At 45.0% G+C, this 25,125-nt stretch overlaps 1 protein-coding gene across 4 annotated transcripts; it reads right to left on the bottom strand.

Moving 5' to 3' along the window:
• Nucleotides 1-1,361: 1,361 nt before the first annotated feature.
• Nucleotides 1,362-24,608, bottom strand: NT5C1B (5'-nucleotidase, cytosolic IB). 4 transcript variants are annotated; one of them, XM_075923443.1, is made up of 8 exons: nt 24,462-24,608; nt 16,465-16,704; nt 15,844-16,011; nt 9,884-10,013; nt 8,863-8,985; nt 7,379-7,563; nt 4,086-4,482; nt 1,362-1,574 (listed from the first exon to the last, which is right to left on the bottom strand). In XM_075923443.1, the coding sequence occupies exons 1-7, from the start codon at nt 24,489-24,491 to the stop codon at nt 4,120-4,122; spliced, it is 1,239 nt and encodes a 412-aa protein (XP_075779558.1). In that variant the 5' UTR covers nt 24,492-24,608; the 3' UTR covers nt 1,362-1,574; nt 4,086-4,119. The 4 variants fall into 4 exon arrangements, with proteins under 4 accessions (XP_075779558.1, XP_075779559.1, XP_075779560.1 ...); XM_075923444.1 differs by having other exon boundaries at nt 4,203-4,482; XM_075923445.1 differs by having other exon boundaries at nt 4,270-4,482.
• Between the last annotated feature and the right edge of the window lie 517 nt (nt 24,609-25,125).

The raw sequence follows: 25,125 nt of genomic DNA, 5'->3' as shown, positions 1-25,125 counted from the left end.
CAGCTGGAGTATGGTGTCTAGGTGTGGGCACCCCACTTTACTCAGACAAATTGGAGAGTGTCAAGAGGTAAGCAACAAAAAATGATAAAAGGTTGAGAAAATTCCACTTACAAGGAAATTTAAAAAAAAACCTGGGCATGTTTAGCCTTGGGAAAAAAAAGATTGCAGGGGGAATTGATAATAGTCTTCGATACATTAAGGGTTGTTTCATAGTCAAGAGGGTAACGATCAGTTGTCTATGTCCACAGAAGGTAGGACAAATAATAATATGTTTAATCAGTTAGAAAGTTTTTCATTTTATCTAACATAAATCTCTCTAACTAAAACAATGGTTAAGCATTGAAAGATGCTTCTAAAGGAAGTTGTGGAATCCCCATCACTGGAAGTTTTCAAGAACATGTTATACTAGTTTGATCAGGAATGGTCTAGCAAAGGGGCTGGACTAAGTGATCTTCTGAGGTTATTTCTAATCCAGGGGTGGGCAATAATTTTTGATGGGGGGCCACTTCCAAGATTTTGGAAAGTGGTCGAGAGCCACACTCTTCCACGGTATTAATGGAGGAGGTGTGTGGTTTGGGATGGAGGTTGAGTGCAGAAGGGAGCGTGGGGTAAAGGATTGGGGTGCGGGAGGGAGAATGGTGTCTGTAAGGGAGTTTGGGTGAAGGAAATAGTTGTGACCTAGGGCAGGGAACTGTAGTGCAGGGTTTTAGGATGTGACCTAAGGTAGGAGGGGACTGTGATCTCAGGCAGGAGATTGGGATGCCAGATCAGGGAAGGGATATGGGTGCATGGGGAGTAGCGGGGCAGGAGTATGGGGCAGAGGAAGGGAGGAGTTGAGGTGCCAGAGGCAGGTTCTCACCAGGAAACTTACCAGCCTGCCTGCTTGCCTGCAGAGCTAACAGCTTCCAGAGCTTAAAATGTTTCTACCTGCTTGGCTATGTGCTTGAGTGAGTGAACAGGAAGGTTGTGCTTTGTGGCTGCCAGTTATTCAAACAGGCAGCTACCATTGGCCAGGGTCTGTCCAGAAACTGGCCAACGGGATTGTGCTGGGGGTGGGAGCAGCTTCTGAATCGTCCCCCCTCCCCTCCCAACTAAAAGAGAAAGCACCCTGCAGCTGCGTTACTGAGCTGTGTGCAGGGCTGCGGGGCAAGCAGGGGAACCTGCCTGGGGTTCCCCACTGCCTCCGCGGTCTAGTTCCAGTGGCTTGGCGGGCTGGATCCAGCCTGTGGGCTGTATTTTGCCCAGGCCTGTTCTAGCCCTACACAGCCACTGTTATGTGAAGCCATACTCAATGTTTATGCAGATTTGAGCTACTGAATGATATTGCTTAATAAATTAATTGCAAAACTGATGGCTAAATGCACTTTTTACATTTTTTATTAATGACTGATTATGGGTGAATTTAATATATAGAACTAATAGAGAAAAGATCACAAATGCACTTATGGATATGGATTCAGCTATGTATAGGCTGATCTTAGATACTGAAAGCTTCTAGCAAGGTTTCCTTCCTTATTTTTATGTAGAAGTCCTTTTCTTTCTTTTAGGTTTCCCAATGCAAACTCTGGGCCAATCTAGAGACAAAAGCATGAAGGTTAGTCTTACGAAAGCAAAAATGGGAGAACATACAACATAGTGAACCTATAAATGGCTTAATTGCAACTCAATTTCTGTAGAAATATTTCTCAAAAGAACTAACAGTATTTAATGTCAGGTTACCTTGAACTATCCACCCAATGAAAAATAAATTAAATTGGGTTACAAATGCTATCTAGGGCCTAAGGACCCCCTTCAAAACATGAACGATTTAAAAGACACAAGAAAAAAGCCTTCCATCTCGTAGTATAAAACTTCAGGAGAGAGATATATATCTATATTGATTGCTGATTTAATCTAATACATAATAAAGATCTTGCTATTATCTAAGTAGGTTCCTGTTTTTCATAACTCTTATCTCAAGGGAGTACTAAAACCTAGGGCCTTGTTCTACCCTGACTTCATTGGGCTTCTAGGTGGTATAAGTCAATGGGTACAGCTTGGTCCCCGGAGATTAATTTATTACTTTCTCCAGGATCTAGCAGGGATTGGAAAAGATATTACTAAGTCCACTCAGCTGAATCCTCTCTCTCAAAACATTGCCTCCCGTCTCCTCAGACAAAGTTCCCAGAGCCAAGATTTTGCAAAGGTGGCAGTGATTTTGGGTGCCCAACTTGGGGCTCCTTAAAGAGATCTGATTCTATAAAGGGCTGAATATCCACTCATTAAAAATCAAAGCTACTCAAGTTGAGCACTGAAAAAAAAAATCAGTACTCTACTTGGAAAGAAAATGTTGGTCTAGGTTTTTGCTCAGGACAAACCTTTTTCCCAGTCAAATTAGAAAATAGCATAACTGATGACAATTCAGCCACTAAAAGATAAGCATGATCAATCAGGATCACAAAGCATGTTAAATACTTTCAACAGCTGAGTAGTGTAATGACCAAAACCAAACCAAACCAAACAAACCGATACTCAAATGGAAAATGGTAGAAGTGTGAAGTATCTCAAAATGTTTTACAAACATTTACCCTTACAAAACCACAATACTCCTGCAACAAAGGTAGATGAAGTCAAACCTGTACATTCTGGGCCATCATTCATGGGCTCAATTCTGTGAAGTGTCAAGCACCCTTATTTCCAATAGTAGTAGCTGCTAGAGATGTTAAATATCGGTTAATTGAAAAGTCAGGTATCTGCAGGTATGGATATGGATAGCTGCAGCTCATTTTTGCAGATATGGATGCAGATGCAAATTTTGTATCTAGAACCCTGCAAATTTGCATCGATCCGCTTTTTATCCATGGGTATCCACAGACGTCAATGTGGATATCCACAGATCATTTTTGCAGATGTGGATACAAATTTTGTATCCTCACAGAGCTCTACTGATCACTTGTGTAGTTTGCGTTGTGAAACTTTATAAACATGTGAAGAAGAGCCTCCTTTGGAAAGATGAAATGGAATTTGTGCTAACTATCTCAGCCAGAATGTGTTCTTGAGTACCTTACATTACTTACATCTTGCAACATGTAGCTTACAAATCTGAAAGTAAACCTGCATAACTAAAGCATCAAAGAACAGAACCTTCCGTATCAATTTAAAGTCTGACTACTATGATGAACAAACTCATGATTAGTTAAGGGCTGATGGTTCTGGAGAAAAAAGCCCTCTATCTTCACATCAACACAGACTGAAGCAATGCAAGAATGCTAACTATCATCTGGCCAACAGGCTTCATGTTCTTGATAGACTGCTGGTCAGATGGGAAGGTATGTGGTGTGGATAATACCCTTTTCTATACCCACTCCTTCTCTGGTCCTCTGCTGAGCTTATCTGCAATGATGCAAATGAACACTAATGTAGTGTTGAAGTAGACACTGATTGACCAGAAACTAAACTGAAGTCACCAAACTCATTTCACATAGGCCTCAGAAAAGCTATAACTTCTGAATGGTCCTTATTGAGGAATCCCTCCCCATCACCTACAACACAGAAAAATGACAATGTTCTGTAAAGTCAACTTTATTCAAGTAAGAAAAATAGTGTAGAAAAATAAAGGGTTCCTGTAAACACAAGGCCACACAGACTAATATTTTCCACTGGAATTACAAATCACCCATACAAATCAAAGATTCCTGACAAAATCACTGATAACATATTCAACAAACTGACTGTGAGCAGACAAACATGCTCACACTGTGGTTTTGGTCTTTTAAAAAAATAACCTGTAAGTATTCCTTATGAAGCATGATTCATATTAGAAATAGCCCATTTACAACCCTTTCAGAGAAGTCACACAGTTATATATATTATATATGTTTTAAACTATAAAAACAATATAAGACTTTTCCTAATATTAAAAATCCATAGTGCTAGCCCCAGCAAACCAAACCAAACCAAACCAAAAGTGTTCAAGAATAGGAGTATAAAACTTTTAAAACATGCCTATATAAAAAATATTTCCTTTCAAAATTTATTTAGCCACTGAAGTAAAATCCTTAAAGATACTCCTTATAATATACAAATGTAGAGTTTTCAGACTTAACTGATGTGTCAGAGGCTCTCTAAGTTAAAGAGAAGCTATTTTTTAACAGTGTCATCTTTAGGTTTGGATTTGTAGTACTTCTGACCAATGCCATAAGGTACATGTGCTGCTACTGTACCCAATTGTTGTGCTCCTTCAATGTGAAACATCTGATCATCAAAGAAAATATGAGGCCTGATTTTCACCAAAATTGGTCCTTTTGGAGCTCCTGCGAGGAAAAGTGCTTCATCAATCTCCAAACCCCAGCTACGAAGAGTCTTCAGCACTCTGGCTCCTGAACTTGCTGCGCTTCTAGCTGTGACGAGGTAGGTCCGTATAGGACAATCTAATCGTTCATTTTTCGCATAAAATTTCTTCTGCAGCTTGCCTAAGTCTTCCAGAAAACCTTTCAAAGGACCCTAGGCATGAAATACCAGAAACATGTTTAATGTTTTGCACTTTTCCCACAAGCATCTTTGTACAGGTTGAAGCTCTCTTAACCGGGATTTTCTGGTCTGGCAACATCCGTGGTCCAGCACAGATGTTGCAGGACCAGAGAGTCCCAGTGGAGGGCCAGTGCCATGGATCCCTGCAGGACTAGCACGGCAATGGGCTACCCACAGCAAATTGGCGAGGCTGTCCAGGGCATGGCAGCAGGTCTGCCCAGCGAGGTTGGGAGACATGTGTGTAGCTGCCCTATGGGACCCAGAGCCCCAGCGCGGCACACGCAGCTGCCCTATGGGTACTGGAGCCCCAGCATGGCACGTGCAGCTGCCCTACGGTTACCGGAACCAGGGCAGCAATGGCTGCTCAGCAGAGTTGGCAGAATAGCAGGGCCAGTAGGAGGTGATGAGCTGTCCGGGAGGCCAGAGGGCCGGCGGGGGAGGAGGTGGGGCAGCAGTAGGGGATCCAGAAATGACCTCCCCTGGTCTGGCAAAATCCCTCATCTGGGGCCGGTCAGGTCTCGAAGGTGTTGGAACAGGGAGGTCCAATCTCTACTTTCTTCTATGCATGATTCATAAGGCTCCTCCTTGGAATCCTCTCTCAACACAATGCCTACAAATCAAACCAACTAGCAAATGACAGCTTGGCTGTGGGGCAGTTGTTGAATACTGATATCTATCTGCATAATAGAATTCCCTACACCACAAAGTTATTTGTATATAATAATTTTGATATAATTCAGTGCATCCCTCTTAAACTCTTTGCATGGTGCCCATCTTCTTAGATTATATGATCTTTATGGCAGGAATTGTGCAAATCTGTCTATAGTGCATAGTTCAGGGGGATCCTGACAGTGACTGGGTATGGGGAGTAGTGTTCCCTGTTAGATGAGCGCTGGGTCAGCCACCCAAAAATGATTCAAATGCTGCCCCACTGTTTAGCAGAGTGCCCTTAGAAGCATATGTTTCTACTGGTGGTGTGCATCTGCACATGCCTTCAGTGCATGTAACAAAATTTATTCTGCACATGGATGGAAAAAATGAGAGGGAACATTGATGGGGAGCCCTAATACACAATTATAATTTCTGTCCAGGGTTCATCAAATAAAAAACATACCTTTTACTTTTTTTCTAATGAAACCTAATTATATTCTCATACTGATTTTTTTACACTTGTGTAAGTATATTGACTTCTGTGGAGTTTCTTCAACTTTACATCAGTTTAAGTGACAGAGGATGAGGCCCAGAATTTTAAACTAAAACTATTTTGGGTCAAACTCTAAGGCTACATTAGGAAACTATTTTGAAATTACTAAATTTGACTTAAGAACTCCGGATTTAATAAATTCAAACTAGTGTGTACTCACTAGGGGGAAATATCAAAATTAGTCTGAGGCAGGCTCAGTTAAAGTGGAAGCACTCCGGGGAGCTGCAGGAGGCCTACCAGAGGCCAATAAGTTTGAATTAACAGCTCTGAAGCATCCACCAGGGATGGCTTAGGCTTATCAGTTAAACTTGTTGACTACACGTATTTCTTGTTGACTACATACATCCCCTTCCCGCCCCCCCGCATATCAGAGGCAGCAGGCGGGGGAGTGGGGAGAGCAGGACCCAGTGCTTAAAAGCTGGTTCCCCCCAGTGCTGGCTCCGTGGTGACACCTGCCCCCGCCCCATGCTGCTACCTCTATGGGGGGAGGGGGAGAGGCAGCAGCATACAGTGGTAGGGGGCTCCCCGAGAGTGGGGCCAGAGCATACTGGCTGCCGGCCCCGCCTCCGTGGACTACTGAACAGTCATGTAACTGCAAAGATTTCATGCAGTTACACAACTATTTAATTACCCGATATCCAACATCCCTATCGATCACACTAGCATTATTTTGAAATTACTGTTTCGGAGTCAGCAATATTCCTTGTGAAAAGTAGGTATACATAGTTTGAATTCCACGGTCCATTACTTGAAAATAATGGGCTTGGTAGTGTGGATGCACCACTTATAAATTCAGACTTGGGGGGGGGGTTATTTCAGAATAAGGGCCTAGTGTAGACCAGGGCTGATATACTAAGTACCCACAATTTCCATTGCTTTCAGTGATCAGGCCCTTATTCTAATTTATGCCAGTGTAAATGAAAGTAAAGCTGGTTAAGTTGATTCTAATGTATTTGCATTCTTGAAGAGACATCATAATTCCGCTTGACAATGAGCACAAACAAATATTACACTTAAACCATTCTGGCATGTGAAACAAATTCCATCGCATTAATAATACGTTATTGGGATGTATACATTAGCTGTTCCACATGTTAATAAAATGTGCAATGAAGAATGAATGGATATTACATTTCAAGTCTAGGCATATGAATTCTGTTACATGCACAGAAGGCAACAAAGGATCACAAATATTGACGAAATGTTTCAGAGTACTATGTTTGGAGGCAGGACTGATTGCTGTAAATGGATAGAGGCTACCATGCTCACCTCAGCTAGGACCACACCCAAAATCCATTGAAATCAACACCAGTCTTTTTGATAAATTCAGTGGGCTCTGGATCAGGCCATTGGGATGATTAAATGAAAATACCTCTAGAGGTAGCTACAAGAACCTCATGTTCTTTCTCATGCGATATTTCTAATAAAATGGGAATCCTGTGTAAGGACTGAAGGATCAGGCCCTTAAATATCAAACATGCAATCTAAAGACTGTCTTAAAAGGTTCTTTGAATCAAAAATAAAACACCCATGAAGAACAAGACATGTTAATCTATAAACTTATGAGAAAAATAAAGTATCTAAAGCAAAATCAAGGCTCACCATTAACTATAATCTTAGCAATACAAAAGCAAAAGTTGTTTCAAAAGTTCAAGAAGCAGATACCTGTGCAAGGGGCTTATTCTCATTCATCTGTTCATGTTCAAAAAATCTATCCAATCCATGCTCTTTGACTATCTGCTCTGACTCATCAGAAAAGAGAACAGCATCCCCATCAAACGCCACCCTCAGCTGCTTATCAGAGTAAGGTACATCTTTATTTGCAGTGAACATTGTAGCAGATGCAATGCCTGAAAATACACCAACTTCAGTTAGCAGTTTCCAGTGGACTCAACATTATTATTTGTTATTGCAGTGGCATAGACACAGAATGAGCACAAAACTTCACTGCCCAGAGTCACAGTCTAATCCCAGATATATTTACATTCAGGAGTAACTGTATATACGCAAGCAGTCTCATGGATGTAAGTAAGATTATTCTCATGCATAGTCTAATATATAAAGGAGGAAGTTTGTAAGTTTGTGCGCTAATAACTTGGATACTATAAGAGCTACCGCAACCAAACTTTGCATGGGATAACCTTTCATCCAGGAGAAAGCTTTGAGGTACTTTTGGACCCGATCGGGCCCGAGCTTAACCTGTAAATATAAAAAAGTAACCTGTCGCACTGCACTGCAGTGGCTTCCCTGCCCACCCTAGGTCCCATAACCAGCGCCTGTGGCCCCCAGCGCCATCCGGGACTCGCCCCCTCCCGCCCGCAATGTTACATAAGCAACCCTCTTTCCCCCACCCCGTGCCGGCACGCAGTGCCCCGACCTCCACATGCACAACGGCTCGGACACCTGCCCTGCCCCCCGCGGCACCTGCAGCCCCTCCTGCATGTAATCTCCCCTCCACCTGGGGCCACATTCCCCCCCCCCCCCGGGGATGACGCAGACCTATATTTTAATCCCTATAGAAATCAGTGCAACTTTTCTACCATTCAAAACAAGATGATGAACTGTTTTTCTACATTTTGTTCCTCCGGTTTCCTGAGCAACGCTGGGTAACTCCAGCTAGTTACTTTATAAGTGTTTGAAGGATTGTACCCTAAGACACATAGAAGATAAGAAATTTGAGGACAATATTTACTCAAGATTTGTTTTTATTTTAAGTGGTCTCTTTCTAATGTGGTGGTGCAGACGGCACTGGATGTTAGGTAATTTTTGGCATCAGAGAACGGGGTCACATCAGGAAGAATTTGGATGAGAACGGAAGGGAGGACTGGCACACTGGTGGTGGTCATGCCAGGGAGAGGAGCAGGATGGATGAACATATGAAACTGGGAGCAAGACATAAAGAAAGGGGTTGGCTAGGCTGGCATTACTGCCACAATGCTGGGGTCAAAGAGAGGAGTTATAAGAAACAAGATCAAAGGAGAAGGATAATAATTAAATAAAATCAGTGACAAGTTCATATTACATATATATATTGCACTCAATATTTATTGAAATATTTTCATCTCCTGTGAAAAAGATACGTATAATTATGAGTTCATGTGTTAATAGGCTTGAGTGAGAAATAAACCAAGGTAAGAATCAATCCAAACCTGCTTCTATAGCTTCCTGGACTTTTTCAGAGTCGGCAGAAAGGTATAAGTTGGTAAGATATGCTGTTAGGTAACCAATAGGGCTTTCTCCACCAGTCATACAGAAGCGTTCAATCGATAAACCTAAAAACAGGCATGAAAATCTCAGATACAGAGGAAATAAACAGTGTGAGACAAGGTGCAACCCTTGTGCTTTTATTCTAACACAGACAAAATGCAGTTATTAGCTGAACAGAGCGAAATTTCTTAAATGTTAAGACCTGTCTATGATGTACCTTTGTCCCAATTTCTTACCGAACAACAGCTACTTTGCCCCCTTCCTCTAAACATGGGATCATCTGGAGTTGGGATACCAGCTTAGATGCACTCATGGTCTAATTTGGTATGACAACTCTTGTAGTTACATGTTGGTAAGACTGAAACTTAATGTGAATCTTGAGATGGACATAGTGGCCAGATCTTCAATTAAGGACTTCCTCATTGTCCTTCTGAACACTTCCAGTTTTACAAAGTGACTATTCAGAATCAATGGAGTGACACCAATTTGCATCAGCTGAGGAACTGGCATTGCAGTCATATAAGAGGAATCTTATTTTTCAATTAACATTACATTTTGAAGCAGTTTTCCATCTTCAGTAGTAGTCTGACTTTTAACAACAATTTTAAGAGATTTAACTGGACACAATGTTTGATCGTTCTTTATCTCCCACTAACCCCCTCCTCCCCGTCCCTCTGAGACAGCTCTGTGATTGCAAGTGTAGACATAAAAAATATGAAATAAATAAACATTCAAGGACTTTGTCTTAGAAACTGAGATTCGGACTTGACAAGTTAAGTCTAGAGCTTTGGGCCAAATCCCGTTTAACAAATTCTCACTTGTTCTGACACACACAAATAAACATCATTCACCTAGCATTGAGTATCTGTATCAAAGAAACTACCCATTCCAGGGTCAGAGCAGGCAAACTGAACATGCTTTAGTTTATAGCATGCTCTACAAAGTGTTATTTATTTTACTTACCATAGTGATTGATGCTGTTTATGAGTCTCACTCCCACTTGGGCATGGTTATTAGTCATCAGAACAATATCAAATAGCTCTTCATCCTTAGGGTACAGTTCACGAAGCCGGGCATTGACCTGTTCCAGTGCCTGCAGGTTAGAAACATTTAAGTGCATAAACATATGCATTCTCTCAATCAGAGTAATTTTGGTTATACATATGGGCCCTGGCTTGAAGAAGAATGTGGAAAGCAGTTTGGCAGTTTAAACCTGCCAAACTTGTTTTATTCATTTCTCTTCTTCACCTCCCAGGAACAATATTCTAGGACTTGTTATGACATTTTATGAAAGTTACAAAATTCAACTGTATAATGAGGGGTTTTTTTACTTGGGATTCATATCATCAACTAGAATAAATGTGTAAAAATTCTGTACGCCACCAAAGGTCTTCTTTTAGTTTCCAGATGAATTGTGGAATCTAATATTTCTAGATTCTGAAAGCTGACATACATTTGTTTTAGTGTGATCAGTCTTTGACTGGAGTTTATCCTGATTTAGGATAATGAGATTTCTCAAGGGACCAGCTATTTGTAGATGGCACCTGCTGGTACCCATTGGTAATTGTTTATGATTTTTTTTAATGGATACAGCTAACATGAAATATATTTTCTAAACTCAACATCTATATTGCTCCTGCAACATTCACAAATAAGTATAAAATGTCTTTTTGGTGTGATTACTTGCTTTGTATGCATAAATGGTGTGCGCAAGAAGTATGCAGGCACCTTTTAGAAAGGCAGGTCTGATAATTTGTCCCTAAACAATGAGCATTAAATCCTGCCCTATCCTATACCTATTTCCCTTGAAGGTTTCTAACCCAAGTAGTGAGCTGAACAAATCCTGATTACCCTAAGGCAGAAGTTCTCAAACTCATAGACTCATAGACTTTAAGGTCAGAAGGGACCATTATGATCATCTAGTCTGACCCCCTGCACAGTGCAGGCCACAGAATCTCACCCACCCCTCTAGAATAATCCTCTCACCTATGTCTCAGATATTGAAGCCTTCAAATACTTTGAAGGCCCCAAGATGCAGAGAATCCTCCAGCTGTGATCTGTGCCCCATGCTACAGAGGAAGGCGAAAAACCTCCAGGGTCTCTGCCAATCTACCCTGGAGGAAAATTCTTTCCCGACCCCAAATATGGCGATCAGTTAAACCCTGAGCATGTGGGCAAGACTCACCAGCCAGACACCCAGAAAGTTCTCTATAGTAACTCTTATCATCCCTCCATTGACCTATTTCCCACTGATAATGAATGGTCAATTAGTTATCAAGATCATGTTCTCAAACCATCCCCTTATCATAGAATCATAGAACTGGAAGAGACATCAGAAGGTCATCAAGTCCAGCCCCCCGCTCTAGGCAGGACCAATCCCATCTAAATCAACCTGGCCAGAGCTTTGTCAAGCTGGGACTTAAACAACTCTAGGGATGGAGACTCCACTACTTCCCTAGGTAACCCATTCCAGTGCTTCACTACCCTCCTAGTGAAATAGTTTTTCCTAATATCCAACCTGAACCTCTTCCACCATAACTTGAGACCATTGCTCCTTGTTCTGCCATCTGTCACTACTGAGAACAGCCTCTCTCCATCCTCTTTGGAACCTCCCTTCAGGAAGTTGAAGGCTGCTATCAAATCCCCCCTCACTCTTCTCTTCTGCAGACTAAACAGACCCAACTCCCTCAGCCTCTCCTCATAGGTCATATGCTCCAGCCCCCTAATCATTTTCGTTGCCCTCCGCTGGACCCTCTCCAATGCGTCCACATCCTTTTTGTAGTGGGGGGCCCAGAACTGGACACAATACTCCAGATGTGGCCTCACCAATGCCAAATAAAGGGGAATAATGACATCTCTGGATCTGCTGGCAATGCTCCTCTAAATGCAACCTAATATGCCATTAGCCTTCTTGGTTACAAGGGCACACTGTTGACTCATATCCAGCTTCTCAACCACTGTAACCCCCAGGTCCTTTTCTGGGACCTGCCCCCCAAGGGAGGCATGGGAATGTGCCAAAGGAGATGAGAGTTGTGGAGTTGTGATTTTTTTTAAGATCTGTCAGCCCAGGGTGGATGGGACTGCCACTCAGTGTTTCCTCTCCTTCCCCTCAATCCCCACTGGGAGGAAACCTGTGCTCAGGCTTTCCTTCCCTGTCCCCTAATCCCCTGCCTGAAGATGCCAGGGCACCAACTGTCAGCCCTGGGGAGGCTGCAGCAGCACAGAAAAGTGACAAGGGGATGGCCAGTCTTCTGTGAAAATTGGTATTGATACTTCTGTTGTCTTAGCAATGCCTTCAGAGCTGGGTGCCCAACTGCTCTCTGCTCTGCCTTCAGGGCTGGGTGGTAGCATATGCTCTTCAGGGGTGGGAGCATAAACAACTACATACACAAAGACGAGGGGTCTGATCAAATATGTTTGAGAACCACTGACCAAGGGTAAATGTAAAGATAAAAGAACAAGATTTTTTTAACCTACCTTTAAACACTTTAGTTTTGAAATTCTTGGCCCTGTTATATGGATTATGCTTAAGAAAGCTTTAAGTGACAGCTATCTACAGACCTACAGAGAGATCCTGTTCACAGAAAGAGGGGATAAGATCTAAGTCCCCTTTCCATTCTTGTATTCACAGACCTGCAGTGTTACAGAACATTGACTATTTATTGAAGTGATGGGGTGGAAGAAGCAATATCTTTTACTGGACCATTTTCTGTTGGTAAAAGGGATAAGTATCGCTCTGTGGGACAATTTTCACAAAGCAATCACTCTGACCTATCAGTCCTCATCTTCAAAGGAAACATGCACAACATGTTTAAAAGACAATCCTGGAAGCTGAAATTCATAATTAAACACTAAAAATCATAGTCTTCATAAAGACATTGTTATGGCTTATTATAACAATCTGTTACCCACTAACCTCCATTTGTGCCCTATAATTTAGGAGTATTAACCTCGTCTTGAATGTTGCTTTACAGTATGTGCTATTTATGCTGAATAATCTGTTTGATCTTTGTATTTAGCTATGTTATTCTCTGTAGCTTTTTCAGGCCTGCAAAAGAGCTCTGTGTAGCTCAAAAGCTTGTTTCTTTCACTAATAGAAGTTGGTCCAATAAAAGATATTATTGCACCCACTTGTTTCTCTAATATCCTGGGACCAACATGGCTACAACAACACTGTATATTCACTGAAGTATCAGACAAGGGTGAGATGTTAGCATGCTGGCATATTATGATGCTTCATCATGTTTTTATTTTTGTCATTATCTGGAACACATTCCCAAGCAGCTTGTGGATGCAGTGAGGTATAAAATTACATATATGTCAGTGACTGCACTGATCACACTTATTATTACTGCAAATTTCTTGAAATTTATTTCACCTAGAAAAGTTACTTTTCTGGACTTGAAAACTTAAACTGATTTTTTAGTGAGAAACTCGAGGTTTTAGGCTCCAAAAGTCAGCAAACCTTGACTTTTGTTTGACATTAATCTCTTTGGGCAAAGCTGATTTGTACAGTGCCTACCACAATTGGGTTTTGGTGTGACTAGTCTCCTAGGTGCTATGGTAATATAAATAACAAATTAAAATAACCATATATTAAAGTTTTCCCTTAAAGGATTTTGTAGAAAGATACCATTTCAGACCTGATCATTTCTGCATCTAAGCAGAAAATAATCCCCCATTAGACTTACAATGTAGTGATCTATGTGTTCTGCAGGAGGTCAGAATAGATGATTCAATGGCCTTTTTTTGGCCTTAGGGATTGAAAGCAGGAGTAAAACAATTATATATCGCCTAACCAAATACACAGATAGTATGTTATGTATTTTTAAAAAATATTGTGAGCACATTCCAATCCTTTTGTCCTCTGTCTGCCTCATTTACTAGGTTAAACTTAACATTTAACCGTTTAACTAAACAGGATTTTACAACCTTACCCAGTGTACCCATAATTTGGTCAAAAGTGTTAAAAAATGTTTAGTTACGCATAGCGTTTCTGAGGCTATTCTTAGAAACAGTAGGTTTATTTTAAATCCACATGGAAGTGCTATGTCATAGATTTTTTTCCTCCCAGCTGCTCTATTCAATTACCGACAATCCAGTAGATCTTCTCAAAAAACTGCTTTGGTGATGCCTGTTTGTGACAATTCCCTGAAGAAGTTTAATGAATGCTTTGGAACAGATTCTCTATTACACTCAAGCAACCCTGCTGAAGTCTTTATTTGTAAGATACGTGTAAATAACCAAAGATGAAAGACTATTTTAAATATAGTTTACCCTACATCATGAAGGCCTGTTTACCTTTGTGGTATTTCTTAGCTCACACAATGAAAACAAAATAGTCAGTTTCACTCCTGCATAGAGGCCCCTGAATCAGAGTCAATGTCTTAGCCTGGTTCTCCTTGCACCAGCAATGTTTGAAACCAGCCAAAATATTTTAAATAATGCAAGAAATTCTATGAATATTGAACTTACTTCTTTAGTCAAGCAAATTCTAATTGAAGTGAGTAAATAGAGTAAAAACTAAGTTGTTCTCTTGCCCCACGATAATTGTATCTTTTGAGAATTTGACTACTTGTATAGCAGCGATGGGCAACTAAGACTAGTGAGTGGGCTGCTTGAGTGTCCCATGTTTCAATCAGTGGGCCTCAGTGGTGGGCAAGCTGTAACCCAGTGGGGTTCCACCTGCAGTCTGAGCCCCTTCTCCCCTGCCCCTCTCATGCTCTGGGGCACCGGAGCCCTCCATGTCCTATTCCTCTGCCTCCCTCTCACTTTTGGAACACATGAATCTGCTGATTTGTGCTCACACTGTCACCACTCCTCCTCCCTCCCCAAGCCTGAATTGCAATGATGGGGGCAGGGGGGACTGGGGCCTACCTCTGACCAAGCCCACCAGTTCAGCTGGACTTGGAGAGGGCAATGGATGCTCTGGCCAGGGGCTCCCAGTGCCCACATACACACCCAGGAAGAGACACCACTTTCCAGTGTGAATGTCTTTCAGCACCCATCCTGGCCATGCTGCCCCATGCTCCTGGACACAGAAAACCTAGATTTTTTGATAATAGCCATCCCTAGGCAGGCTAGCCACCCGTCCACCCTTCTACAGCTTATCAGGTGCTCTGCTGTTGTGCCACTTCTGTCCCTCCCCCTCTGGTTGGGCCAGGAGTGTGTACACCCAGCATATGGCAGCTTGCTGTTCTGGGCAGGGCTAACACTGTGGCCAGAGCATATCTGGGGCTAAGGGTTACACTTGGATCCTAAGTGGGTGGGCTGGGAACTATCCAGCCCCACATTCAGCTACGCCCCTGGTTTGGGGCCTAAATTATCTGACAATGCCTTTAAAAAAATGTACCTTCTGTCTGCACTGTGATTCTGCTATGCAATCATTCTATCCTAACCACACCTTCTGTATGAAGCATTCTTTATCTTAGGTTGCCAAGAGCTAGTAACTTCCTCCAGCTAAGCTGTGCCAGTTCTTCAGAGAACACTATATGATCTTACATATACTTTTATCTTTAAGGACTCAAGGAGGAGAGGAGAGCAAAATGATTCCAATTTATTTCAGTCCGGAGATAAAGAGCCAAGCTGAGACTATTCAAGCAACTCAAACGGGCACTAGACCTGAAATCATTTTCCAGAAGCCTCACTGTGTTCAGTAGCAGACTCCGCCTCTTCCCCAAATTTGAGTTTGAGCTCTCAGCATCCTCCCTGGTTCTGTGACATCCTGTTCCCTCCCACCATATAAGCCTAGCAGCCATGTTTAGTGTATTTTTGTGTGAGTAAAGGCTAATGGCGACATGATTGTGCAAACAGATGTATTTACCAAGCACTCTGGCTCCAGGGAGGGGTGTAGGCAGGCAGGAAACCCTGCAAGACTGTTTATAGAACAGAAGCTTCCTGAACTTTGAAATGGGGTGTCTTACCTTGACAAAGTAGAAAGCTGGCCCAGGGTTTAGGGGGAGGTTCTCATTTTCCTCCTGGTACTTCACATAGGTTTCCACCCCTTCCTCTTCATAGATTTTCCTGTCTTTCACCATGTCAAAGAGAGCCCGGGAGGAGACTGCCACAGTGATGGCATTTTGGGGTTTAGGCTGTAGACAATCAAAGGATGAGCAGGCAGGCAAGAGATGAAGGAGAGAGAGGGAAGGAGGGAGAGACGACACACAAGGAAAGGGGGAGAGAGGATGGGGTGCCCCCAGAGATGCCAGGGAGAGACGACACACAAGGAAAGGGGGAGAGAGGATGGGGTGCCCCCAGAGATGCCAGGTATTGAGAGTGGGTAGGGAAAAGGATGGCACCCATGGAGGAGAGGACAGTGTGGTGGTTGGATGGGGGTGAGAGTGGTACCCAGGAGGGCGGGGGTGGCACCCAGTGGCCCGGGGGATGCAGGGGGAAGCCAGGCACGGGGGTTGGATAGGGAAGGAGAGGATCGGCGGGGGGGAGGGGGATGAAGGGGAGAAGGCAGGACACAAACACAGCTGTTTACTGAGCCCCGGAGAGCGCGCCCCGCCCGGCTTCCCCGGGCTGCCGCCGGCTGCACTCACCGGCCGGGGGCGCTTGGTGGAGACCAGGTTGTCGTAGAAAGCCTTGGCCGCTTGCCAGTCCTGCTCGGCGACGGCCGCCGCCTCCTGCTGCTGCGCCGGCGTGAGCTGGGTGTTGGCGCAGCTCGGGCTGCTCCGCCGCCTTTCCGAGCTGCCGGAGCTCATGGTGGCGGGCGGCGGCGGCTGCCGGTGCCCGCTGCTGCTGCCGGGCGGCGCGGGGGGGGAGGAGGAGGAGGAGGGTCTCTGCAGCGACAGGGACGCGGCAGCAGCGGGGTCAGCGCGGCGCTCTCCAGTGGCCTCCGGGCATCCCCGCCCCGCTGCTGCCGCCGTGCTGGGGAAGTGGTGACGGGCCGGGCCCTGCCCTGAGCTCGCTATGCCGCGCCCAGCCAGACATTGTCCTTCCGCCTGCTCCCCGCCAGCCGGGGCCGCGCCCTCCGAGCCCCGACCGAGCCCCGGCAGATACACCCAGCCTGGGGGGGCCAGGTGTCAGAGCTATACTCCCCCCCCACACACACACACACATACACTCACACAGATACACCCAGCCTGGGGGGGCCAGGTGTCAGAGCTATACTCCCCCCCACACACACACACATACACTCACACAGATACACCCAGCCTGGGGGGGCCAGGTGTCAGAGCTATACTCCCCCCCCCACACACACATACACTCACACAGATACACCCAGCCTGGGGGGGCCAGGTGTCAGAGCTATACTCCCCCCCCCCACACACACATACACTCACACAGATACACCCAGCCTGGGGGGGCCAGGTGTCAGAGCTATACTCCCCCCCCCACACACACATACACTCACACAGATACACCCAGCCTGGGGGGGCCAGGTGTCAGAGCTATACTCCCCCCCCACACACACATACACTCACACAGATACACCCAGCCTGGGGGGGCCAGGTGTCAGAGCTATACTCCCCCCCCCACACACACATACACTCACACAGATACACCCAGCCTGGGGGGGCCAGGTGTCAGAGCTATACTCCCCCCCACACACACACATAAACTCACACAGATACACCCAGCCTGGGGGGGCCAGGTGTCAGAGCTATACTCCCCCCACACACACACATACACTCACACAGATACACCCAGCCTGGGGGGGCCAGGTTCAGAGCTATACTCCCCCCCCACACACACATACACTCACACAGATACACCCAGCCTGGGGGGGCCAGGTGTCAGAGCTATACTCCCCCCCCCACACACACATACACTCACACAGATACACCCAGCCTGGGGGGGCCAGGTGTCAGAGCTATACTCCCCCCCCACACACACATACACTCACACAGATACACCCAGCCTGGGGGGGCCAGGTGTCAGAGCTATACTCCCCCCCCCACACACACATACACTCACACAGATACACCCAGCCTGGGGGGGCCAGGTGTCAGAGCTATACTCCCCCCCCCCACACACATACACTCACACAGATATACCCAGCCTGGGGAGGAGGGCAGGTGTCAGAGCTATACTACCCCCCCCACACACACACATACACTCACACAGATATACCCAGCCTGGGGAGGAGGGCAGGTGTCAGAGCTATACTCCCCCCCCACACACACACACACTCACACAGATACACCCAGCATGGGGGGGGGCCAGGTGTCAGAGCTATACTCCCCCCCACACACACACATACACTCACACAGATACACCCAGCCTGGGGGGGCCAGGTGTCAGAGCTATACTACCCCCCCACACACACACATACACTCACACAGATACACCCAGCCTGGGGGGGGCCAGGTGTCAGAGCTATACTACCCCCTCCTCTCCACACACACATGCACTCACACAGTTACACCCAGCATGGGGAGACCAGGTGTCAGAGCTATACTACCTCCCCCCCCCCACACACACATACACTCACACAGATACACCCAGCCTGGGGAGACCAGGTGTCAGAGCTATACTACCCCCTCCTCTCCACACACACATGCACTCACACAGATACACCCAGCATGGGGAGACCAGGTGTCAGAGCTATAGTCATCCCCTCCACCGCCTACCACACACACATACACTCACACAGATATACACAGCTTGGGGGCCAGCAGGGACCAGGGCTGCAAACCATCCTATACACACAGCCTGCCCCATCATAGTTTCTCACCCTTACATAGTACCCTAAGATCACTGGAAGAAATGAATTATGGACCTGATCCTAAATCCTTCAACCTGGGATCAGATCCTAAATATTAGTAATTAAAAAACATTATTAATAATATAAAAAAGAGAGAATGGATGGGTCAAAGGAAATTCCCTTTCATAATCTGAAATCTGTTTCCTTAGAGAATTAATATTTCAGCACTGGTTTATGACAGTAGCTGCCAGGCTACTGGTGTTTATTCGGGCTTTTTTAAAAAGGAGAATAATGATGAATTTTGAACATGGAAAAAAAAATATGATGTGGCCCTTTCAGCTTGGACACTAACTGCGGTTCACCTTAATGTCTCAAGTCTTAGTGTTGACATTCATTTAATATTATGTTGCAGCATCAGGCACTGATTTTGTCAATGGGATTAGAGATTTCTTACTTGCACAACAGTTTAGCTGCTTTAACATATACCATAGCAGAAAAGTCCTAAGATTTTCTCACTAGTATATGGACAAAAGAACAATGATATGTCCACCGGTAATATTGGATGGCTCTCAGTGGCTTGGTGAGTACTATGTCTTGTACTCTTTACATAACAAATATAATGTGAAGGGACTACATGGGAACAGTAGAGTTCAAATAACTTTGTTCATTAAATATAACACAACATACAAGGCTTAGTCATGAATACACTATAGCTTTGGCTGGTCCCTCTGTCGCCAGAGGGATATAAATTAGACATACTGAAATTGCTAATGAAGCGGGGATTTAAATATCCACGCTTCATTAAAATAAAAATGGCTGCCACTTTTTTGCCGATGCGGCACTTTGCCTGCAAAAAGCAGCAGTCTAGACGGGGATCGGTTGACAACGAAAGCCTTTTCCGACCGATCCCTTATGCCTCGTGCATCGAGGTTTACAGGATTGGTCAGAAAAGGCTTTCCTTGTCGACTGATCCCCGTCTAAACTGCCGCTTTTTGTCAGCAAAGTGCCGCGTCGGCAAAAAAGTGGCAGCCATTTTTATTTTAATAAAGCGTGGGATATTTAAATCCCCGCTTCATTAGCAATTTCAGTATGTCTAATTTACATCCCTCTGGCAACAGAGGGATGTAGTCTAGACATACCCAGAGTGGCTAGTCTAAAACTCAGAACACAGTGAATACCCCTGGAGGGCTTGTGAATTATTTAAATGGAAGCAATGTTGCTTAGTGGATAGTGCATTAGAGTGAGAGTCAGGAGACCTGGATTCTGTTGCTGGTTCTGTCATTGACCTGCTGGATGGCCTAGGGTAAATCATTCTCAGTTTTCCCCTCTGTAAAATGGTAATCGTGACTGACCTTCTTTGTAAAACACACTGAGTTCTATTGATGAAAACTAGTCTCAGAGGGGTAGCAGTCATAGTCTGTAACTTTAAAAAATAACAAGTAGTCCTGTAGCACCTTAGAGCAGGGATCGCTACCTTTTCAAACCAAAGAACTAAACTACATCAAAAGTCAGAATAAGTGCTCAGCAAAGAGCTGTATAAGCATACCCATTTGCATGACTGAAAATATGCAACTTAATATTATTGATAATTGACATGATTAATAATAGCATAAATGAAATGGACTCACAGACTTTATTTAATGGGACTTCTGCTGCTGCATCTTTTCACACATTTCTTTGAAGTTTACATCATAACTGATCAAATCCAGCTTCATGCATGCATTCAGGCTGTCTTCTGTCAATCTTATAGCAGGGGGTTGGTTATGTGGAGGGTCAGGAGTATGGGTTAGAGTATATGGGGGTCTCAGGGCAGGGTGTTTGGATGTATGATGGACTCAGAGCACAGGGTTGGGGTGTGGTGGGGTGCAGGAGTGTTATGGCAGGGGGCTGAGGATGTGGTGGTGCAGGAGTCTGAGGATGCAGGGGTACAGGAGTTTGGGGATGTGGGGATATGAGGGGTTCAGGGCATCTGGTGTATGATGGGCTCAGGGCTGGTGTGTGTGGGGAAGGGGGGTTGCAGGAGTGTTATGATGCTGTGGCCAGATGGGAGCTGAGCCCCAATTGGGGGCTTCTTGGTCAGGTTTCATTTTTAAATAAAGAAAATATTATGTCCAACACAAAAAGTTTCAACATTGTCTTTATGGCAGGGGTGGGGAATCTTTTTTGGGTTAGAGGCCATTGAGCCACAGAAAAATCAGTAGGGGACCACACAAATGAGAAGCAAAAAAACAACGCCTCCAAAAAATCCCAACTCTCAGGGTATGTCTACACTACCCCGCTAGTTCGAACTAGCGGGGTAATATAGGCATACCACACTTGCAAATGAAGCCCGGGATTTGAATTTCTTGGGCTTCATTTGCATAAACTGGGCGCCGCCATTTTTAAATCCCTGCTCGTTCGAACCCCGTGTCGCGCGGCTACACATGGCACGAACTAGGTAGTTCGGACTAGGCTTCCTAGTCCGAACTACCGTTACTCCTCATTCCACGAGGAGTAACAGTAGTTCGGACTAGGAAGCCTAGTCTGAACTACCTAGTTCATGCCGCGTGTAGCCGCGCGGCACGGGGTTCGAACGAGCAGGGATTTAAAAATGGGGCGCCCAGTTTATGCAAATGAAGCCCGGGAAATTCAAATCCCGGGCTTCATTTGCAAGTGCGGTATGCCTACATTACCCTCCTAGTTCGAACTAGAAGGGTAGTGTAGACATACCCTCACTGATGTGACCCCTAACTGAGACACCTCATTCCCCTGGCACTCCAGCTCCATGGGTTGTGGGGGGAAGAGGGACAGAGCACAGACTGAGGTTCATGGCCTCAGTCCAGATTAACTCTTCTGGAGTTCCTGGGTTAGTGAACTTTGTGCACACCCCCACCCCAGGCCCTGGGGTGGGGCCAAAAATTAGTGGTCCAATGTGCTGGACAGAACTGCCAGCGAGTAGGACAGGGATGGAAGTGCAGGATCTGAGTGGGAGGTAGGGTGCAGGAGCAGGCTGGGAGTAGGGTGTCTGGCTAGGGGGGAGGGTGCAGGAGCAGGATGTAGGTGGGTGTCTGGCTAGAGGGGTAAGGAGCAGGAGCAGGCTGGGGGTAGATGTCTGGCAGGCGGTGGGGGGGGCAGGAGCAGGCTAGGAGTGCAGGAGCAGGCTAGGAGTGCAGGGTCTCTGTGTGGGGAGGGGCAGAGGGTGCAGAGTATGGGCGGCACTTACCTTTTCCCCCCGTGTCTGTAACAGGGTTTATTCATTGTTACAGATGCAAGTCACTCCCACATGGCAACCAGCTGCTGCTCCCCATGGGAGATGGAATAAGTTAGCGGCCAAAGGGCCAAGTGTGGAATGGAGGTCATGCCTTGCCAGGAGTGCAGGGAGTCCAGCCAGTAGGTCTGGGTGTGATGGAAATCAGCCCCCTCAGTCGTGCCTCTTATAGCTCTCCAGGCTGGCTAGGATCCAGCCCACCAGCACCAGGAAGGCCAGGAAGAAGGAGCTCAAGCCGATGATGGACTCCAGTAGCCCCATGGGGTTCTCTGGTGGGTCTGAATGCACGGCAAATGTGGGCAGTGCAAGGTGGGGGCAGAGCAGTGCACAGAGCAGTGGGAACACAGCCATGGCAGCAGTGGATCCTTTGCAGACAATATGGTGGCCGGGTCTGCTTTTGCACCTTGCACTGCTCTCAGGCTCCTTGTCCCACACATGACTTCCCACTGCTCCATTGGCCAGATTCTGAACAGTGAAATAGCAGGAAAAGCCTCCAGGCAGCGCGTCTGTCTCTGCTTTGTTCCTCCAGCTGGGGGAAGGGGAAGGAGCCCTCCATCTTCTTCGATCGCACAGTGAGGCTTAGGGCTTCCTCCACCCTTCCCCTCTTCCCCCCAGGAATCTGGCACTGGCTCCAATATCACAAGGGGCTCAAGGCTGGATTGCCAATGTGGGCTCCCCATTGCGAGGGCAAGAGCAAGTGGAGAGGACTGAGCTCAAGCTGCGAGCCAAATATGGCTCACTTAAGCGAGCCATATTTGGCTCACAAGGCATAGGTTGCTGCCTTGGAGACTAACAAAAGCATATATATAGTATCGTAAGCTTTCGTGGGCAAAATCCACTACTTCATCTGAATAATAATAAATGTGTATAGTATCATGAGTATCACCTGGGGAAGTGGTTTTTGCCCACAAAAGTTCATGATACTTTATATATTTTGTTAGTCTCTAAGGGTATCTTTTCACAGGAGGGCTAAACTCAAAATAAACTACACAATCTGAGCTACCCTAATTACATAGCTTAAGTCGAAATAGCTTATTTCGAATGTCTACACAGCACTTACTTTGAAACAGAGCACTCTTCCTTTGACTTCCTTTAATCCTCGTAAAATGAGGGTTACAGGAGTCGGAGTAAGAACTCCTCCGGCTGGACATTATTTTGACATTGTCAAAATAACTGCTTTTGTATAGACGTTCACTTTGTTATTTTGAAATGTTGTCAGTTTTTCCAAAATAATGGTGCTGTGTAGATGTACCCTAAGGTGCTTCAAGGCTACTCATTTTTTATTAAAATAGTTATTATTTATTGTGACCTTATTCTTAACCACTACAAAATGTGCTAATTGCCATATTCTGCTCCAAAATGTAAGCTTACATTGAAATCTAAACCAATTGGTTTTGAGTTCCAGTATTTTTTGTTCTAAATTGACCCCTTCAATTAGTGATGAAGATTCCTTTTACCCTTTTCCAGATACCAGAAAGTATGAACACCCTCAACTCTGTGGCCTGAACCAACGAACCTGAGTCCTACCTCTGAAGTGTTCTAGCTTCCATGACTTAGAAATCAAGCCATTACCTTCAAAATGCAAAATTCAGTGGCTTCATCTGAAATATTTAATGGTGCTCTTTGAGTTCTGTTGAGCAGGATTGGATTGTTTCTCACTGCATCAAGTGTCTTGGGGAATCCAAAGACAGAAAAGCATGAGAGGGGACATGAAACAGTTTTCAATTACCTAAAAAGGGAGAAGGGAGAAAAGTTGTTCTCCTGAAACTCTGAGGATAGAACAAGAAGCAATGGGCTAAAATTGCAGCAAGGGAAGTTTAGATTGGCTATTAGGAAAAACTTCCTAACTGTCTGGATGATTAAATACTGAAATAAATTGCCTATGTTGGTTGTGGAATCTCTGTCACTGGAGCATGTTAGATAGGCATCTATTAGGGATGATGGTGCTTGGTCCTGCCGTAAAGGTAGGTTACAGGACTTGATGACCCCTCGGAGTCCCTTCCAGTTCTAGTATTCTATGAATGCAAGGTAGACAATAGTCAGTCCTTATGACATAAGGTACCCATACTGCAAAATGGATTCCGCAGAGACACTTGATTTGTGTGATTTCACTGACTTAGCTACAAAAGGCACCAGATGCATACAGGGCAATTTAATGGTTGGTAAGTCTTCCAGATTCATGTCATATGGTGAGATGTGCTTGGAAGGAGCCTGGGAAAGGCTATAGCCCAGGGCAGAAAGCCAGGACATGCTGCTAGACATAGCTGGTGAGACACTATCAGATTCCTGGTCTATGACTAGACTCTATGGTAATGCACATAATAAATAATTATAATTTCATCTGCTCCACCAGATTAACATTTGGGGTAAGCCCATCTGTTCTGTAGTTAAAATAAACACTACTAAATAAAATTCTGCACTGAGAGCACTGATTTTTTTTAAATCATGAACACATTTCTAGTAGGACATTTTTTTCTATTTTTTCCACGAAATCTAAATTTAAATCTAGACTGCCTCCTATTTAATTGAATGCCTCCTATTGATGTTATCTTTTAAAGTGCCTGTATTCATGCATACCATATTTATGCTAAGACATTTACATTTACACCTTGGAAATCTTTCAAACAATACAAGGTATTTACCTTCCTCTTTCTTTTCATAAAGTTCTTCATACATCTGGTAATTATTAATGATGTTACAGTATAAATGATGTTTCTCCCTCAGTCCCTCCTTCCCATTCCCCCTCCCCCACCCCGCCCCACCCCGCCCCGCCCCACCCTACCCCACCCTGCCACTACAGTCCTTGTAGGGAACCTGGAATGCTAAATTTGTGACATCACATTCCATTCTATGGCAACAGTCTGATGTCCTTTTGATGGCTCTCGGTGGCACTGAGCGCTGGCTGCCTTGGCCCCACCCCTTTCACTAGAGGCCCCACCCCTTACAGGAGCATGAAGCCAACCTCCCTCCCTCACTTTGACAAGGGGCCGGCATGGTTGTTGGCTCCTCTGCTATCCACAAAGAACTTAGGTGTTGCAACACTAAGCACTGCAAAGCCTAATTTTAACATACCTGCTGCCTAGTGAGGGGTCCAGGCCCAGACTCTCTATGGGTATGTCTACACTAGAAAGTTAGTTCGAACTAACGGACGTTAGTTCGAACTAACTTTCCTATGCGCTACACTAGCGCTCCGCTAGTTCGAATTTGAATCGAACTAGCGGAGCGCTTAGTTCGAACTAGGTAAACCTCATTTTACGAGGACTAACGCCTAGTTCGAACTAGCTAGTTCGAACTAAGGGCTGTGTA

The sequence above is a fragment of the Pelodiscus sinensis genome, chromosome 3, assembly GCF_049634645.1.
Source record: "Pelodiscus sinensis isolate JC-2024 chromosome 3, ASM4963464v1, whole genome shotgun sequence".
NCBI lineage: Eukaryota > Metazoa > Chordata > Testudines > Trionychidae > Pelodiscus > Pelodiscus sinensis.
The sequence above is the reverse complement of the archived record's forward strand: the minus strand, read 5'-3'. Positions and strand labels throughout refer to the sequence as shown.